Consider the following 20,606-nt stretch of genomic DNA (forward strand, 5'->3'; position numbering starts at 1 on the left):
CGGGTTTTATATGATTCACCCGGGTAGTATAATCCATTAATCAGATATCTCTGGAATATTTTCCATGGTTCTTCTTTTATCTGAATCTCAGAATTTTCAAGGAGAAATATCATTTCTTTCTTTGGTAATTTTTCGTATGACTTGATATCATCGTTGTCTTCTTCTTTAGCAATTGAAGCAAAAGTATCACTTTGCTTTTTGGATGCCAAATAAGCTTGCAGATGTCCATATAAAGGACTATCTTCTGGAATATCTTCCAGATGTATAGAATGTCCTGATGATTCACCTGTATGAGGTACCTTCGAGTTTATCAAACTCCTTTTTCCTCTTTGTATTACTGGAGAATTTGATGAGGATCTATATGATGATCCTTGAGAATAAGACTTACTAGGGGAAGATCTTCCCCTACCTCTGCCCCTAGTGGCCCATGAAGGGTCCATTCTGCATAAATAGCAAGTCATTAGTAATTAAAAAAGATATCAGAATTCTATTGCCGATATAATCCTGGCTGGGGAATTCATTTTCAATTTTTTGAAGAATATCAGTAATAACTTTAAGACTAGAGCATTCTTCTTCAATATCTTTAATAATGTCAGCCATAATTTTATCAAGTATGAGACCCTTTAAGTCTCTGTTTAAATTAATCATTTTAAGAATAGTGATTAATACCTTATCACCTAAAGTCATGGTATCATAACTCATACTTTATTCTAAATATTCCCGGGATAGGAAATCCGGATGGAAATTATCAATTCCTTTTTTGTATTGTATTTCAAAATCGAAAGGCGCCAGCTGAGCCTGCCATCTAGCAAATATTAGTTTAGAAGCATCGTGCTTAAAATCTTTGTCAAACATATATTTAACAGATTGAGCATCAGTTTTTATCAAAAACTTTTGGTTATACAAGTCGTCTTGAAATTTCAGAACACATTTAACAATTGTTAACATTTCATGAGCCACAGTAGCATATTTCTTCTGGGCTTCGGTCCATTTACCAGAGTGAAATCTTATCAGGCATTCATTCTTATTGTTGGGATTCACTTGTTTTAAAATCTCTCCATAGCCAACGTTAGACGCATCTGTCTCGATAACTTTTTGCCAAGTAGGATTAGCAAGGGTTAAACAAGGTAAAGATTTAACACGCTATTTAATACTTTTGACTAACACAGTATGTTGGTCAGTCCAAGGCTGCCTATGATCCTTTTTCAGCCTATCGTATAGAGGAGCTAGATCTCGTGATAAACTTTTGTAGAAAGGGGATATATAATTCAAAATTCCTAAAAATCTTTGCAATTGAGTCCTGTCAGTAATAACATCAGGAAATTTTGAGGCAAAATCAATTGATCTTTGTATTGGGGTAATTTTTCCCTGGCAAATATTATGACCTAAAAACGAACATTGGTTTGGAATAGACTCATCTTTGGTTTAGAAATTACTAAACCGTTTTGTATTACAATTTTCTTAAAAATATCAAGATGCTTAATATGCATCTCCAATGTTTTAGAAAATACTAATATGTCATCAATATAAACGATGATAAAATCTAGATAAGGGTTAAAAATATCATTCATAATTTTCTAAAATTCAGAAGGGGCATTCTTTTAATGATTCCATTCATAAATTTCGGAACTGCTATAAGACGTATTAGTCTGATTCCAATCTCGTTCCTCAATCAACACATCTTGAAGAGTAGGACGGGGATAATAATAAGTTTGCATCCTTGGTCTGTCAGCATACCTACTATTTGGTTTAACTATACCTTTGAGTTTATTAAACTCTGACCATGTCTCAGTTTTATAATCTAGTTTCTCTCCCCATTTACACCAGGATCAGGGTAGGCGGGCGGCAGTCCGCACGGCCTTCCAGATCTAGCTGCTTCAGTACCTTTGAAGGTTGGCGGTAGTCCGCACGACCAATAAAGATTCGAAATATACGGGAATTCCATTATAGTTTAATGACTGTATGGAAGGATCTATATCGTTTTACCCAAGCAAGGGGCATGTCTAGGTCTGATACATACTCTTATTAAGCCCATGTATCTAGCAGTTCTAACTGTGAAAGGGATAGCCCTTTTGACAAATTCATCGGGCATTAATATCACAGCTGGCTAGACGTAGCCACTAAGGCAAAGCCAATAAGAGTAGTACCAGAGTCGACTGTACCACCATCTTGGAACCAAGCCAAGAAACTATATTAAAATTTCTTTATATTTTGAAAGAGTCTGGATTCTTCATGGTTAATATGCAAGAGAAATTAGTTCTTCAACATAGATATGAATCCGTTTAGCTGGACATAGTCACGGCTGGGGAGAGAAACTAAGTATATAAAATACTATATAAAGAAATAAAATAAATACCTTTAAGGCCGGGACGCAAGGCCCTGAAGATGAAGGTTGAACTTCAAACTTTATTTACTTCAACTAAGTTACAAAAATAAACTAAGGATTTACAATGGAGAAGGTTTAGAGAGAGAGAGAGGAGAGAGAGAGGGTTCCGACTCTTCCTTCTTCAAATGAAGAAGTCTTCTATATAAAGAAAAAAAAAGAATCTAAAATAGTAAATTGGGTCTCACATCTGGGTCCTTACACAGTGTTTCTACTGTTGTTGAACAGTGTTTCTACTGTGAATGAACAGTGAATCTACTGTTGAGTGGGTCCTGGCGGCTGGTAAGCTGTCAAGTCTTTTTCTTGTCCAAATTTTGCATTTGTTGGAGGAAATCTTCCACCTTTTCTATATCTCTGTCAGATAGTATCATCTCTGGTTGTATTGGTTGTGAATCCTCCACGATGTCATCACCACTTGTTTCACTTCGCATTGATGTGTCTGACTTTTCGCACTGATCCAGTGTCTGAAGCAAGTTTCTTTTTTACTTCTTCCAAGTATTGATTTATCAAATCAATTTTATCTCCTTCTTGAATTGAGATTCTTCGAGCAATATGTTTAACTGTGCTATCCTCTATCATCTTCTTTTGAGGGGTCGTTGAATATATTTGGATTTGTGTTTTAATAGAATCCAATAATTCTTGTCCATATAATGTTTTTGTTTTGGGATTAGTCTTCATCAATTTGTACCAAAAATTATTGTATAATACCCTATATAAGCAAGGGATTTGTTCTTTCGTAAAACCTAATTCAGGAGTCCATTTATGAATCCATGGGATAGAGAATTCAATAAAGAAGCAAATTTGATCAATTTTTTCTAGGTAATAGATATGATCTGCGTGATATAACTCGGTTAGGAACGGTGAAACTTTTGCCCATTCTTTGTATAACTTAAGGAATGGTTTAGGTAGAATTTTTGTTGTGGGACCGTGGTATGACCACCAATTTAAAAACCAGTTAGGGATTGGTCCTGTAAATACCTTTGCACATACTTTAATAAACCAAGTATGTTTATGTCTCTCATTATTATAATAAAGCACCCTATCAAATGCTTGGATATAATCCCAATAAGTAAAATTCATAGGTGATTTATTAAGGCTTATCTGCCTTTCTTATATTGTTGAAATCCCCCATTCTTCAACAGATATAATCTGTTTGATAATGACTTTTGAAAAGTTATAAACGTTTTCATTTGTGTTATAACCCGAAAAGTGCTGGAATTCTGCACTACCTGTACTGATTAGGATAGTCTCATAATAAGTGCGGGTTTTATATGATTCACCCGGGTAGTATAATCCATTAATCAGATATCTCTGGAATATTTTCCATGGTTCTTCTTTTCTCTGAATCTCAGAATTTTCAAGGAGAAATATCATTTCTTTCTTTGGTAATTTTTCGTATGACTTGATATCATCGTTGTCTTCTTCTTTAGCAATTGAAGCAAAAGTATCACTTTGCTTTTTGGATGCCAAATAAGCTTGCAGATGTCCATATAAAGGACTATCTTCTGGAATATCTTCCAGATGTATAGAATGTCCTGATGATTCACCTGTATGAGGTACCTTCGAGTTTATCAAACTCCTTTTTCCTCTTTGTATTACTGGAGAATTTGATGAGGATCCGTATGACGATCCTTGAGAATAAGACTTACTAGGGGAAGATCTTCCCCTACCTCTGCCCCTGGTGGCCCATGAAGGGTCCATTCTACATAAATAGCAAGTCATTAGTAATTAAAAAAGATATCAGAATTCTATTGCCGATATAATCCTGGCTGGGGAATTCATTTTCAATTTTTTGAAGAATATCAGTAATAACTTTAAGACTAGAGCATTATTCTTCAATATCTTTAATAATGTCAGCCATAATTTTATCAAGTATGAGACTCTTTAAGTCTCTGTTTAAATTAATCATTTTAAGAATCGTGATTAATACCTTATCACCTAAAGTCATGGTATCATAACTCATACTTTATTCTAAATATTCCTGGGATAGGAAATCCGGAAGGGAATTATCAATTCCTTTTTTGTATTGTATTTCAAAATCGAAAGGCGCCAGCTGAGCCTGCCATCTAGCAAATATTAGTTTAGAAGCATCGTGATTAAAATCTTTGTCAAACATATATTTAACAGATTGAGCATCAGTTTTTATCAAAAACTTTTGGTTATACAAGTCGTCTTGAAATTTCAGAACACATTTAACAATTGTTAACATTTCATGAGCCACAGTAGCATATTTCTTCTAGGCTTCGGTCCATTTACCAGAGTGAAATCTTATCAGGTATTCATTCTTATTGTTGGGATTCACTTGTTTTAAAATCCCTCCATAGCCAACGTTAGACGTATCTATCTCGATAACTTTTTGCCAAGTTGGATTAGCAAGGGTTAAACAAGGTAAAGATTTAACACGATGTTTAATACTTTTGACTAACGCAGTATGCTGGTCAGTCCAAGGCTGCCTATGATCCTTTTTCAGCCTATCGTATAGAGGAGCTAGATCTCGTGATAAACTTTTGTAGAAAGGGGATATATAATTCAAACTTCCTAAAAATCTTTGCAATTGAGTCCTGTCAGTAATAACATCAGGAAATTTTGAGGCAAAATCAATTGATCTTTGTATTGAGGTAATTTTTTCCTGGCAAATATTATGACCTAAAAACGAACATTGGTTTGGAATAGACTCATCTTTGGTTTAGAAATTACTAAACCGTTTTGTATTACAATTTTCTTAAAAATATCAAGATGCTTAATATGCATCTCCAATGTTTTAGAAAATACTAATATGTCATCAATATAAACGATGATAAAATCTAGATAAGGGTTAAAAATATCATTTATAATTTTCTGAAATTCAGAAGGGGCATTCTTTAAACCAAATGGCATAACATTCCATTCATATTGCCCAAATGGAACATTAAAAGCAGTTCTATAAGTATGCTCTTTAAAAATTTGAATTTGCCAATATCCTGATTTTAAATCAAATTTTGAAAATATATTAGCGTCATATAATCTAGATAGCAAGTCCCTTTTATTGGGGATAGGATATCTAATCCATTTTAGATGTTTATTTAATGATTTATAATTTATAACTAATCGAGGGATACCTCGTTCCTTTTCTGCAGCATTATTAACATAAAAGGCAGAACATGACCAAGGAAATTTTGAGGGTTTTATCAAACCCTTTTGTAACAAACTATCAATCTCGTTTTTGCAGAATTCAACTAATTCAGCATTCATCTGGCAAGGTCGAGATTTAGTAGGACTATCATCCTCGGAGAAGCTTTCTTCGTAAGGAAGAGTTACAATATGCCTTTTCCGGTTCCAAAAGGCACTAGGGTGATCGGCGCAAACATCAACAGCCATCTTTTCAGCAATCAATTTAATCTTTTGCTAAACTTTAGCAGATTGTAAAGTATCGAATATATTCATGCTTAATATTTCTAATTGTAATAAATCAACATGCCTTTGTTTCATACTAATCAAGGCGTTAATATCTCTAGTTACGGGATCTGTAACAAAAGAATAACTTATCTTTTTATCTTGATAAGTAGCAGAAAAACCATGTTCATCTATGTTATTAAAAGGATAAATAGCATTAATAAAAGGGGTTCCAAGTATAATTGGAGGGTATAACTGGTTTTTTACCAAAAAGAAGAAATGAGAAATACAGACTTTATTTTGGCAAATATGGGTATTTGGTAGTTTGTACTCTATATCTAAAGCATGACCAGAAGCGGATTTAACCAAATGAGTGGTCTTTTGAAAATATTTAGTTGGAATTAATCCTTCCTGAATACAGCTTACATCAGCACCACTATCAATCATAGCTATATCAGTTATAGAAAAATTATTATCGATCAAAATAGTACATTTAATATACCATTTATGTGCAGTAATAATTTGCATCATACCTAAAAACAGATCAGACTTTTCTTCAGTTAGATCAGAAATTACTTTTCCTTTATCATTAGAAAATTCAGAAATTTCTTTAGTTGAAAATTCAGGTAGAGAATTATTTTTCTCAATTTGAGTAATTTGGTGATCGCAAATCATTTGATTTTGCTTAAGAGACTTAATATCCCTTTTCAAATTCTCAATTTCTTCTTTTAAATCATCAAAAGAAGTGTCTCTGCTAGGCGTACCGGACTTTTGAAGCCGTCTATTAATTTCAGATAAAGAATAAGGTGCAAAATGTTCAAATTCGTTCTTGTATTTTTCAAAAGGTTTTGAACTACTAGAACTAGAGCTTGCTGCTAAATTAATAATTTTTTCACGAAGTTTTTCATCTGTTACTTCTTTTAAAAGTTCTATTACATTATCAGATGTAATAGTTTTCATATTTAGGTTATGAAATTGTGATTGCAATTTATAAAATTCGTCACTATCACAAGTACAAATATCACTTTTACAAGCAGTGCAAGAAGCATCAACATTTTTATCATCATCAGAAAAATCAATTAACTCAACTTCGTTTTCAGATTCAGTCTTAAAGTAATAGTCAGATTCCGATCCTGAAGTGTATAACAAGCCATAAACCTTATCGCGTAACTCATCATCGAGTTCTAAGGTTTTCAGCTTTTGAAGCTTGCAATTTGGAGAAATATGACCAAACTTTCCACACTTATAACACTTAATATCAGCGAGATCTCTTTTAGATCTATTCTTCGTAAATCGAGTAGATTTCCGATGCGCTTTTCTAGTATCACGTTCTTCCTTAGGCCTATATCTAGACCTCTTTTTCTTATACGGGCTATCCGGGTAAGGATACCTATGATATCTGTTTTTCTTCTTCCTACTTTGAGTAGAAGTTCCGGGTAAACCGAACTGGGTACAGAAGTCACCTAATTGGGATTTCTCTTTAAGCTTATCAATCTTAAGCTGTCTAGAAAGCCTTAGCTCATTACACAATTTCAATCCTTCTTGGGTACATACTCCTATAAGTTTGCCATAGGTATAATTACCATACTGAATCTCACCGTAACTACCCCTTAATACATCCCTTACTCTTTCGGCAAATAAGGAAGGGAGGCCGTCTATAAACTTGGCTTTCCAATGCTCATATTTATTTTCGGGTAGTTCCATAACTCTACTCATAAAAGTATCTTTATACCATCTAAATTCACTAAGGGTCTTACATCTAAGCCCATTAAGTAAAGTTCGGATGGTCTCATGATTTGAGGTAAATCTACCATTGAAATGCTCTAAGATTGTAAGGATAAGAGTATACACAGCATCTTCTCTACCCTTAACTAGAGCCATACCTATATTATCAACACCTTCGTCGACGGCTGTAGCATTAATAACAAAAGCCTTTTCTTCTACAGATAAATGATTATCCCACCAGCCACGAAGTTGGCCAGTAAATCCTGCAATAATTATTTTGCAAATAGTTCTATCCGTATTTTTAACACTTTTACAGATAGTCGAATACATAAGCATTCTGTGTACGAGAATGGTTAATTGTCTATCAGTTAAACCATCAAGATTCCATTCATAAATTTCGGAACCGCTATAAGACGTATTAGTCTGATTCCAATCTCGTTCCTCAATCAACACATCTTGAGGAGTAGGACGGGGATAATAATAAGTTTGCATCCTTGGTCTGTCAGCATACCTACTATTTGGTTTAACTATACCTTTGAGTTTATTAAACTCTGACCATGTCTCAGTTTTATAATCAGAAACGGTCTCAATCTTATCAGCAAAATTTTTTGATAAATCAATAGGTCTAATATTTAAACTAGAAAGCTTTTTATCTAGAAGCTGAGCAAAGTCATCAAGAGATTTAAATTTAAAATCCTGAATCTCAGGAGGTCTTTGAATGTGAGTAAGAATAGCTTGATCAAGTGTTTTACTTCCTGAAGTGGAGGCAATATCAGTTGGTCCTTTCTTTGTACTCATTTCTTTTATTAAAATAGTCAAATCATCAAGTTTTTTATCAAGAGAACCAATATGTTCTCCTAAAATTTTTACATACAAACCCAAATAATTGTTTTGAGAAATCAATTTATTAATTTCTGCGATACTAATAGCTGCCACATTATCATCAATAAATTTTTGAAAAGCAGTGAAAGTAATACCAGTATTATTAGGTAGAATAAAGGGAGCCTGAGGAGGATAAATTGCTTTAGTAATATTACCACTCTCATCTTTATAAGATCTTTCCAATACCTTTATATAAAGAGGCAAATAAGTTGTTATAAACCAAGGAACAAAATACATAATTTGATTATGCAGGGCACAAGTTTCATAAAATTCTTGAGATATATTGTTCAAATCATCTTTACTATAAGTATCAAAAACCCATGTTTTAAACTGGTTCCATTTATTACTAAAAAATTCCTTTTGAATATAATTACGTGCCCGAGAACCGGGGTTAAAATCAATTTGGTGTGGAATCATTAAATATTATTGGGGTCGAAATCCATCTCGGATACAGAAGGAATATCTTTATCTGAAATATTGTCATTGTCTTGAACAATATTTGTTTGAGGGTTAACCTTAACCCTTTCAACCACCTTAACCTTTTGATCAGGCTTATTACTAATTTGACTAGCAATGGTGTATAAAGAGGCTGCACGATTGCGAGCTGGACCGTAGACTGGTTCAACGGGGGAAATATGTTGAATAGCAAGTAGAAGTCTATGATTAGAAAACGAATGTCTATTATAAATAGTAGACTTATCATCAAATTGAATACAAATTCTACCATCCGGATTTTGAGTGACATGCGAAAATTCAGTATTCGACAAGTCGTTAGTAATCTGACTTGGGGATATAACAGAATTTAAAGTCCAAGTAGTTGGAAAATTAATTTCTTCCCACCTAATAGGTCTCCTAGTGGTGACCTTGGACCTTGCAAAATTGGTTTCTACCAATATGGTCTGATCCGATGTATCGTATAACTTACATCTAGGATTCAAAGTAGATAACAATTTGAAATAAATCCTATAGGATAGACATATAAGTTCAGAACCAGGCGCATAATTATAACCATGCGTTTTCACATTTAAAGTCAAAGCATCAAGAATATTAACATCAGAAAGATGAAGAATCCGAGGATGGTGAACTGAATTTCGAAACTTTATTTACTTCAACTGATTTACAAAATGAAGAAGCTAAGAAGCTAAAAGTCTTTACAAGAGAGAGTTTATATGTATTAGATATATAATATATATACTATATCAAATTTAAACACAAAATAAATTGCAAAGAAATATTCAAGGGAATGTCTTATATATTTTACTATTACGACATTAACAAAGAATGATAATATCTTTCTTAGTCTTCCTCCCACCAATTGAATGAGCACAACAAGGTACTAATACCACCAGTAAAAGGGAAAAAAAACTAAGGAAGATGTGCCAAAATACAAGTTACATGTTAGTCTATGTATTATCTCTAACAAATCTCATAAATCCTTCAAGATCCGGAGGAATTTTCGTTGGTGGTGGTGGAAAAGAAGCTTGTTCATCACCGCTTCCGGGCGAAGCAGCATCCTGTGCAAGTTCCGCTAGCATTTCTTTATAAGCTTCATCTATCTCTGGTTGTGATTCTGCAAATCCAAAATTTCTTCTTTCCGAACGGATCCAATCTCTGAAGAGTACTGATTTTTCCAAGCTCTCCCTCATAGACGCTCTATGATCACCGATTTGAAGTCTCGCTTGACTGAATGCGCTCTCTGATGCCACTATTGAAGCTTGAACACTTAAAATATCTCGAGACATCCTTGAAAGAACCGGATAGTATTTTTGTTTGTCCTTCCACCATTCCAAAACATCAAAGGAGCCGTCGGGATTCTCTTATTCAAGTCCCTGCGACAAATAAACTTTAAGCTCATTTAGTTGTAAACTATCACCAAAATTATCACCTTGAAAACCCCTAAACTCCGTCCAAGAACTAAGGGCTTTTAGGCCCGCAGTTCTTTTAGATGCTTGCGAACTAGACGAAGTAGGAGTTGGAACATTTGGTCTAGCTTGATCTAAGGCAAGTTGAAAAGCATTATAAATTGTTTGAGCATTTATTTTAATTGAGGCTTTTGCATCTCCAAGTGTAGCAAATTCCTCAGCTGAAAGTGATAAAGCATTATAAATTTTTGAATACCAAAAGTGAGGACCTCCTAATTTCATTGTAGGATTTAACAATGCAGTAACACCAAAAATGGGGGGGATAGGAAAAAAATATTTTTTAAACTTAGCTTTCATAGAATTAATAGCTTCTTGATAAATTACTCCACCCTCTGAAAATTGAGTAAATAAATCTACAAGTGCTACAATATAAACTAAACAGTTAGAAATAGTAGGATAATATTGGCCAGATAATTCATTTGTTAGCAATATGAAATTGTTCTAAAAAGTCTACAAGCATTTTAACATTACTCCAATCTTGATTTGTAAGGTGCTCATCATCATCATCATCACCATCACCTACACGAGCATTATACTTATTAGGTTCCTATATTCATATGCAACAACTAAACTTTCATACATGTAATTCCATCTAGTTGGACAAGCTTTAAGAACCTTTCTTTCTCTAAGGCCAAATTCATCACATTTTTAAAATAGTCTCTAAATCTACTTCTACGGTTTGAATAAAAAAGTCGATCAAGAGCCATTTTAACCTTTTTAATTTTTACATTTAAAACTTTCATACCAGCACCTACGATTAAATGGTAAATATGACAAATACATCTAACATGAAAAATATTACTAAATGCAGGATTTAGTGTAGTTGTAAGCAAGCCTATAGCGTTAGTGTTAATAGAAGTATTATCCACTGAAACCGACATAATTTTATCTCTAATGCAAAAATATCTACAAATATCTGCAACTGTGTTAGCAATAAACTTACCTGTGTGGCGTGAATTAATTATTCTATAAGCAATAATGTGTTTTTGCATTATCCACTCCTCATTTATCCAATGACTTGTAACAGTTAGATAATCACAGTCATTACCACTTCTACCAATATCAGTAGTAATAGCAATGCGACAATCTATATGAGTAAATAAATAGCGCAAATATTGTTCATATTCATGTTTATATTTATAAATATCGCTCTTTACGGTTGCGCGAGGCCATCCTTTATAAGTAGGAATAAAAACTCTTCTAATATAATGTACAAAATGAGGGTTAGAAGGAAAACTATAGGGTAAGCACATAACAGTAACCATTTTTGCCAATTCTTCACGATCTTTATTTGGATCATAATATAAAATGCTACCGGTAACAGTGTTAATTCCCGATTGAACTAGATTTGAACCTGTACTAGGGTTAACCGTAGTATCTACACTTGTCCCCTCTTGCACAGCTTTCATTTGTAAAAATCTAGCTTTATCTCTAGGGTGTGTCTTTATGTGTCTAGTCAAACTACTCGTACCGCTACGGTCTCCAGTAAATTTATGAACTAGTTGAGACCCATAAGTTTTATACTTAGCCTTATTTTGTTCTCTTAGTTGAGTAAAAAATTACCAAACAAGAGATGTTTCAGGCCGTTTAGCAGGTTGTCTATTAAAAGTAGGGGTTACTACAGGAGGATCAGGCGGGGCATCATTTGGGTTATTAACAGGACTAGTAGGTGTATCATCCAAATCCGGTTGCATTTCATCTAAATCATCATTTTCCTCATCATTTTCAAAGATAGTTTCATTAGGATAAAGAGCATTCATAACTTCTTCATTTAATTGTTGACCTGGTGCAACATCATGGCAAGATTGACTATTGAAAAATTGAAAACAAGGGTTATCACTATCAAGAATAATAGGTGAATGAGGACGGGTAACAGGTCTGGGTCGGGGGCGGGGGAAGAGTAGTAGCTTGGCTACTAGATTCACCAAGTTTAGATTTTCCCTTACCCTTACCACCAAAAAAAATTTCAAAGAAAATGTCATATTAATTATAATTATACTAAATAAAACTAACAAAACTATAATATTAAAACTTAAGAGTTGGAACGAGCTTACCGAATTGACGAACAACTTCTTGAAAATTGAATATCGTTGAAGACTTGAATACTTCAATTCACCAACTTCACAATTTTTTACGAAATTGCAATAATAAAGTAAGCAATTATAGAAGAAAATTAGAGAGAGATTGATGAATTTGTGAGTAAAAATGAAAGAATATGGGGTATTTATAGTTGAGAATTGGGAAAAAGTGTAATTATAAAAAGTTTGGGGTTAAAACAAAGTTTGGGGGCCAAATGACTATTTTTTAAAGTGTCAAACAGTTGAATTTTGATGGCCAACGGCTAGATTTTAAAAATCTGACCATTGGGCATTTTAAAAAAAAAATCGGTTGAACCGGCCCAGGCCCGCCTGCTGGTCCTGGGTTTAACGGTCTCGGACTCACGGACTATTTGGATTAGACCGACCCGCTACAGACTTATACACCATTAAAGACCGGGCCCGCTTGAACCGGTCCGTTTGGCCTGCAGTCCTGGCCGGCCCGGACCACAATAGAGTCTTAACCCGTGGTATCTGTATCACCTTCTTTTAATAAAAACTCTTAAACTGCTTTTAACTTTCCCTTTTAATATTCCGCTGTATTTCACAGAAAGCGCGTTTTCTTATGACTTCCTGTGGGTCCCCCATCTCTTCCCTTTTCCCTTTCCTTCACATTTCTTCTCCAAGCATCTCACTTTCTCCCACAAATTTCAAGTCCAACTGAAAATTTTCCAAAAATATTTCATGTACTACTACTGATCATTCAAAGGAAAACCCCATTAGTAAATTTGGAAAACCCAATAACAGAAGCATTTTCACTTTTATACATGGCTGAAAATGGCGAAGAAAAACTCATAGCTGTTGCTCGTCATATTGCTAAAACTCTTGGTCATACTGATACTATGACTGATGATATTCTTCAAATCTTCTCTAGTTTCGATAATCGTCTCCGTGAAAAGCTCACTGATGATCAGCCCACTAGCTGTGCTTCACTTGAACGAACCCTTAAATCTCTTCACCGTCAGATCTCTCGTTACGTCTCCACCGAACATCCCATATGGTCCGATTCAGCTGATTCTGCCACTTTCCTTGATTCCATTGACGAATTAATAGCCACAATTCGCGAGTGGAACCCTATGGCGACTGACAAATCCGTTTCTGCTTCTCTTGATAAAGCTGAGGATTTACTCCAACAAGCTATGTTCCGTTTGGAGGATGAGTTCAAAACCCTCATGCAACGCGCTGCTGAGTCCTTGGATCTCACGCGCTACCAGAACGGCGAACCGGCAGCGAATCTGAACTACTCCTCTGATTCCGAAGAAGCTGAAGATGACAGTGAGATTCCTGTAGCACATCCGGTTACAGATTACGACATCCTTATTGACGCTTTACCGGCGGGAACCGTCAGCGATCTTCACGAGATCGCAAGAAGGATGGTGGCCGCCGGATACGGGAAGGAGTGTTCGCACGCGTACAGCGCGTGTAGGAGAGAGTTTCTGGAGGAGAGTCTGAGTAGACTGGGGTTGCAGAAGCTGAGTATTGATGAAGTGCAGAAAATGCAGTGGACTGAGCTGGAAGACGAGATTGAGAAATGGGTCAAAGCGGTCAATGTTGCGCTCCGGATTCTGTTCCCGAGTGAACGCCGTCTATGCGATCGCGTCTTTTTCGGATTCAACTCTGTTTCTGATCTGTCATTCATGGAAGTTTCTAGAGGTTCTACGATTCAGCTTCTCAACTTTGCTGATGCTGTTGCCATCTCAAGTAGGGCACCGGAGAGACTTTTCAAGGTGCTGGATGTTTATGAGGCGCTTAGGGATTTGATGCCTGAATTTGAATTGTTGTTTATGGATCAATACTGTGTGTTATTGAGGAATGAAGCTTTGACTATATGGAGAAGATTAGGTGAGGCTATTAGAGGGATTTTTATGGAGTTGGAGAATTTGATTCGCCGCGATCCTGCCAAAACACCTGTTCCAGGTGGCGGACTCCACCCGATTACTCGATACGTGATGAATTATCTCCGCGCAGCTTGTCGGTCCCGGATTTCTCTTGAACAGGTTTTTGAGGAGTCTGCTAGTGCTGTTGATTATAGAGGAGAAGTGGATGATAGAGTGCTTTCATCGTCTCCCTTGGCTGTTCAAATGGCGTGGACCATGGAGTTACTTGAGAGTAATCTGGAAGCAAAATCCAAGATTTACAAGGACTCTGCTTTATTGGCTGTTTTTATGATGAATAATGAAAGATACATTGTTCAGAAGGTTAAAGATAGTGAGTTGGGATTACTTCTAGGTGATGATTGGATACGGAAGCACGCATCCAAAGTTAAGCAGTATCACATCAATTATCAACGAAGTTCATGGAGTAAGGTTTTGGCAGCTCTGAAGATTGATAATAATGCTATGTCGCCTACTGGAGCATCAAGGTCTTTGAAAGAAAAGCTTAAGTTATTCAATTCCTACTTTGAGGAGATATGTAAAACACAATCCACTTGGATAATCTTTGATGAGCAACTGAAGGAGGATTTGAAGAATTCCGTAGCTGGGATTTTGTCTCCAGCATACCGCAACTTTGTTGGAAGGTTGCAGAGTAGTCACGATACTGGGAGGCACGTGGAGAGGCATATCAAGTTTAGTGTGGAGGATGTTGAAGCTCGAATTACTGAGTTATTTCAGGGGAACAATGGATCAGGTGGTGGCAGGAAGTGAGTACAAAGTCTGTAAGCAAGTGATTGCATCTCTTGTACCATATATGTATGCTAGTTTAGCTTTTAGAAATTTTGTTGCATGTTCATGTAATCATGGTCAATTATGGCCTTTGTCATGGCTCTGAAACGTGCCTTCTAATACTTGTTGTACGCATTAATGGAAACCATATGAAAACTACTGGAATGCAGTACCATTATCTCAGGCTTGATTAATTAGTTGCTTGTGTTGGAAGAGCTTTGTGCCATATGGCTAGTTAATACTTTCAGAAATGAATATAACTTTTAGTGTTCATCTCTATTGCAATCTTTAATCGGAACTAAACCTTCTCTGACGAGAAGACAATATCTTACCAGACAAGAAACAAACCTTTGTCGAAGCTAATCATTTTCCTTAAACATGCACTTTAAATGACTTCATTCATATTGAAGTTTAATAAGATATCCCGGTAGCCAATTTCAGCACTAGGTCATACTTGGATACAATATTTGTAACTTTGCAGTTCCAGAATACTTGAAGGAACTTGAAGTTTGTATAAGTCACTTAATGAGTTTTGTTGTGTGATAGTTTGTGACGCAGTAGTTTCTTCATTGCCATATTGGAAAGATACCGGTAGGCTGATTCACCAGGATGTATACTGTCCCAGAACAAGTATTTAGAAGCATTTTTGCAGACAGGGCGTTGTTTGTTACAGAATGGACCTGCTTCATATGTACCACTGCCACAGCACCCTTGTCTAGTTTTCACAAATCCTGTCAAATCGATCTTTTACATCAGAAAAGGTAATGCTGTCTGTTCATAAATATAATATTTGTTTTATATTGCTTAAGGGAATTTGGAGGAGAGTGGAAGCCTACCATATTTTTTTGGATGCTTGATCATCTGCATGAAAGGATGATATGTATCTGAATACAATACTTTGCTTCCTGAAAGTGCTGCTTGTACTTGTTTTAGCAACCTTGTGAGTTTCGCATTATAGGATTGAGCATCAAAATTCTCCTCTTCAATGCACTTTCTGAGAAATGGGGACTTTGCAGTTATTTGTATTGGAAGACAGCCAACAGGAGGAAGCCCGGCAACAAGCATCTTACGACATCCAAGATTATATAGATCCTGAAAAGGTAATGTAACAATGAGACTACTAATAAATGTTTTTATTTTTCTCTACCTGCAATTTAGTATGGTTTAACGATGTCTCACTGGTGGTTGGATATATGATTTCCTCATAGTCGATTTAGGGGGTACTGGAGGGATCAAATAAAGATGGACTTATATTACCTCTACAAAGTTCTGGAGCTGGATCAGCAAAAAATCTTGATATCCAGTTATATTAAATTGATTCCTCCTTGTTGGGATATCATAGAAGTTGAAGATGAAATCGTTAGTCCCTGCACTGATGATAACCAAAGCACCACTGAGAATTTTTTGAGCTTTCTCTTCTCCTACAATCCCCTGGAGCTTCTCTATGTAGTGCTCAAAATATTTTATTTGCTGGGACATGGGGATTGCTTTAGATGCGGCTGTGGTTAGGTCGTCGTAACCAGAGCCAGCAGATGCAAAGCTGACGCCAGTTAGAAGATCATGTTTTGATAGATATGGTTGTAGAAAAGGAGGAACATATTCCTTAAGGCCTAACATGGATGCTAAAAAGTCAGGAACGAGTTTTCCATCTGAAAACCTTCCTGTCGGAATCCGGCCAGGGAAGTTTTCGCCATAAGGGCGATGATTACCTTGAAATATCGTAGAGATGTAATTATTGTTGCCAGTATCAACTGTTGAATCTCCAAAGATGAGGATGGCTGAGAACTTGGGCAAGGATTTGCCATTGCAGAGTTGCACCAACAGGATGAAAAAAAAGCTGGTAATACCCATGGACAAACTCTTCTTTTCTTTTAGGCGTTCTTGGTTTTTCAAAATATATGCATTGGCTCTTATCTGGAACAGAAAAGTTTGAGTAGTCCTTTTTACGTAGTGGAACAAATAGTATTAAAAAAATCCTATTTATGGTTCTGAAAATTATATTGGAGGAAAATTAAATATGCCTATGGTTTCATCAAATTATAGAGATTATAAGGATTCGAAAGTATTAATAGTTGCGTAGACCTCATTAATAGTTAGTGCAATTGCTTATTAGACTATATTAATGAAGGGCGCTAAAAACCTGGAGACTCTGGTCCCTCGCTTGATCTATTATTGAGAGTCAACTTATTCATTATTAATTATTCAATTCAATGAGGGTAATATTACATAGATGAAGTGCAAATTGAATTAGTTCTTTAGTGATCTTTCAGATTGAAGGTAATCCTGAATTCTTGACCACTAATGGGAGCTTTATTTGAGGTTTGTCTCGACATAGTTTAGTGTTGAATAATCTAGATGGGGGCTATAAATCAGGTGTAGTGCAGTCAACTTCAAAGCTTTTGTATTGGTAAAAAACGGTCTTCACACGTGGATAGTTTAATAATCAATACGCGACAAGTAAAATAAAAATAATGATAACAACTCAGTATAATTTCATAAGTGAGGTCTGAAAAGAGTAGTGTATACGCATACCTTACCTCTACCCGGCGGAGTGGAGAGGTTGTTTCCGATAGATCCTCGACTCAAGAAGACGAAAAGAGACAATAATTAATAACAACAACATAAGCCAGAAAGATAATACCAACTTTATAAAAATCAGAAAAAATATAGAAAAACAATAACAATACCAGTAATAATAGCACGGTCCTATGAAAACAGAAAAATAGTATAAACACAACATTAACCACTACCAGTCTGCGGCAAAACACTATCAGACTAGCCTCACCTCAGGCACGAAAAAAAGGACGTACTACCTCCTAACCTTCAACCCTAATGTTCGACCTCCACACCTTCCTATCAAGGGTCATGTTCTCGAAAATCTGAAGCCACGCCATGTCCTACCTGACTACCTCTCCCCAATATTTTTTTTGGTCACCCTCTACCTCTTCTCATACATGCCAAAGCCAACCGCTCACACCTCCTTACCAAGACATCTATGCCTCCTCTTCACATGATCAAACCATCTCAGTCTCGCTTCCCGCATCTTGTCTTCCATGGGAGCCAGGCCCACCTTCACTCGAATATATTCATTCATAATCTTATCCAGCCTAATGTGCCCGCACATCCATCTCACCATCCTCATTTTTGCTACCTTCATCTTCTGGATATGTGAATTCTTGACTGGCTAACACTCTGCCCCATACAACATGGTTGGTCTAACTACTGTTTTATAGAGCTTACCTTTTAGTTTCGGTAGCACATTCTTGTCACACATAATGCCAGATGCTAACCTTCATTTCATTCACCTCACCCCTATACGGTGCATGACGTCCTTGTCAATCTCCCTATCCCCTGGATGACTGACCCAAGGTACTTGAAACTCCATGTCTTGGGGATGACTTGTGAGTCAAGCCTTACATCCAAGTCCACTTTCTATGTTATGCCGTTGAACTTGCACTCCAAGTATTATATCTTAGTCCTGCTCAACTTGAAACCTTTAGACGCAAGGATCTGTCTCCAAACTTCCAACCTCTCATTAACGTCGTTTCGCGTCTCATCAATCATAACTATATCATCAGTAAATAACATACACCATGACACTTCCCCTTGAATATGGTATGTCACTGCGTCTATCGCTATGGTAAATAAAAATAGACTATGCGCAAATCCTTGGTGTAACCCCAGAACCACCAGAAAATGCTCTGAGTCACCTCTTACTATCCTAACCGGAGTCTTAGCTCCATTATACACGTCATCAATCACCATGTTGTAAGCTACCAGAATACCTTTCACCTTCATGCATCTTCATAGAACCTCCCTAGAACCTCCCTAGGGACTTTGTCATACGCTTTCTCTAGGTCAATAAACACAATGTGCAAAACCTTCTTCCTATCCATATACTGTTCCACCAGCCTCCTAAGGTGTTTAGCTTCCGTAGTCGAAAAATCAAGCATGAACCCAAACTGGTTGTCGGATATAAACACCACCCTTCTCGCCCTCACTTCCACCACGCTCTTCCAAACTTTCATGGTGTGACTTAATAACTTGATACCCCCATAGTTGTTATAATTTTGGATATCACCTTTGTTTTTATATAGTGGTACCATCGTACTCCATCTCCATTCATCTGGCATTCTCTTCATCCTAAAAATAATATTAAACAACCCAATCAGCCACTCCAATCTTTCTCTACCTACATACCTCCAAAATTCTACCGAAATTTCGTCTGTCCTGGTCGCTCTGCCCCTACTCATCTTACGCATAGCCCTCACGATCTCCTCAACCTTAATGCACCTATAGTACCTAAAATCTCGGTGACTCTCGGAGTGCCCCAATTCACTTAGCACAATGTCTTTGACCTCTTCTTGATTCAGAAGTTTATGAAAGTAAGTCTGTCATCTCCGCTTAATCTGAGCCTCTTTCATTAATACTCTACCTTTGTTATCTTTAATACACCTCACTTGGCCCATATCACAAGCCTTCCTTTCTCTCGCCTTGGCCAGCCATAACAACTTCTTGTCCCCGCATTTCTCCCCAATTGTTCATACAGACGACAAAATGCTACAGTCTTAGCCTCTGTGACCGCTAACTTCGCCTCCTTCTTAGCTACCTTATACCTTTCTCTGTTCGCTCTCCTCTTCTCCTCAACTGTGCTCTCCACAAACATCAGGTACGCTGCCTTCTTTGCTTCCACTTTTCCTTGGACCTCGTCATTATTGCCTAAATATCTTCGAATCCTTTATGTCAGTTCCAATATATCAAACCGAAAGGTGGATTAAAGAATGCATCCAGAGACGCCTATACTGAGAACAAAAGTTGCCATCCCGAAAAAGATTACAAGTTAGCAACTCGGGGATGATTATTCGAAAATTCAATAGGGTCCTGATAAAGCGATTAACAAATCATCGAGTTCTGAAATATCTGAGATTCAGTGAATTGAACTGGAAGGTCATTTGAGAAAGTGCAGCCCAGATCACTTACACCGAGGACAAACGAAGTCATCTTGGAAGTGACCATCCAAAGTTTTCAAAAAAGTGATCAAGTGTCCAAAAAGTCTGTGAATGTCCGGATAAGATAAACTGCAGTTACAATTCAATATTAACTCGCCCTTTATGGAATTCAGCATTAACTTAATAGTTATAAATGCTCCAGGCATAAAGGAAGGGTCGAATAAATTCTCATTAAAGAGGCATAATTCAAGGGAGCAATTACATTTGCTTTGTACTATAAATACTCCTGATTTTCCCCATTTGAACTCAATTCTGATTCAGATACAAATACTATTAGCAATTTGCTAACTACTAAGTTCATTCATAGTGTATATCAATCTTGTCAAGCAAACTCCTTCTAGTCAAGGTTCTTGTATTCATCTGTTTTATTTGTCTTTTCTAAATTAACAAAAACTAATTTAATTGGATTGAATCGATTGCTTGCAGCTCATTTGTTATAAATTTAATAGTGTTATCCATTAACTCGGTTTCTAGTTAAACAACTTAGTGCCCACCATAGGGCTCAAATAATTTTGCTATATATCCAAAGATTTTACTAATTTGTGTTAATCTTT

At 36.2% G+C, this 20,606-nt stretch overlaps 2 protein-coding genes across 2 annotated transcripts; one reads left to right on the forward strand and one right to left on the reverse strand.

Annotated features, from left to right (window-relative positions):
* Nucleotides 1-12,876: 12,876 nt before the first annotated feature.
* LOC107804802 (exocyst complex component EXO70B1) lies at nt 12,877-15,237 on the forward strand. The gene has a single exon (XM_016628734.2). It carries the CDS (start codon nt 13,148-13,150, stop codon nt 15,023-15,025), a length of 1,878 nt encoding a protein of 625 aa, XP_016484220.2. The 5' UTR covers nt 12,877-13,147; the 3' UTR covers nt 15,026-15,237.
* LOC107804803 (GDSL esterase/lipase At2g30220-like) lies at nt 12,977-17,008 on the reverse strand (the record flags this gene model as incomplete). Its single annotated transcript, XM_016628735.2, has 3 exons — nt 12,977-15,774; nt 15,880-16,135; nt 16,301-17,008. Coding segments are annotated over 3 exons (1,173 nt in total), but the record flags the coding sequence as incomplete, so codon positions are not given.
* Nucleotides 17,009-20,606: the final 3,598 nt, after the last annotated feature.

This window comes from Nicotiana tabacum, chromosome 10 (genome assembly GCF_000715075.1).
Source record: "Nicotiana tabacum cultivar K326 chromosome 10, ASM71507v2, whole genome shotgun sequence".
Lineage (NCBI taxonomy): Eukaryota > Viridiplantae > Streptophyta > Magnoliopsida > Solanales > Solanaceae > Nicotiana > Nicotiana tabacum.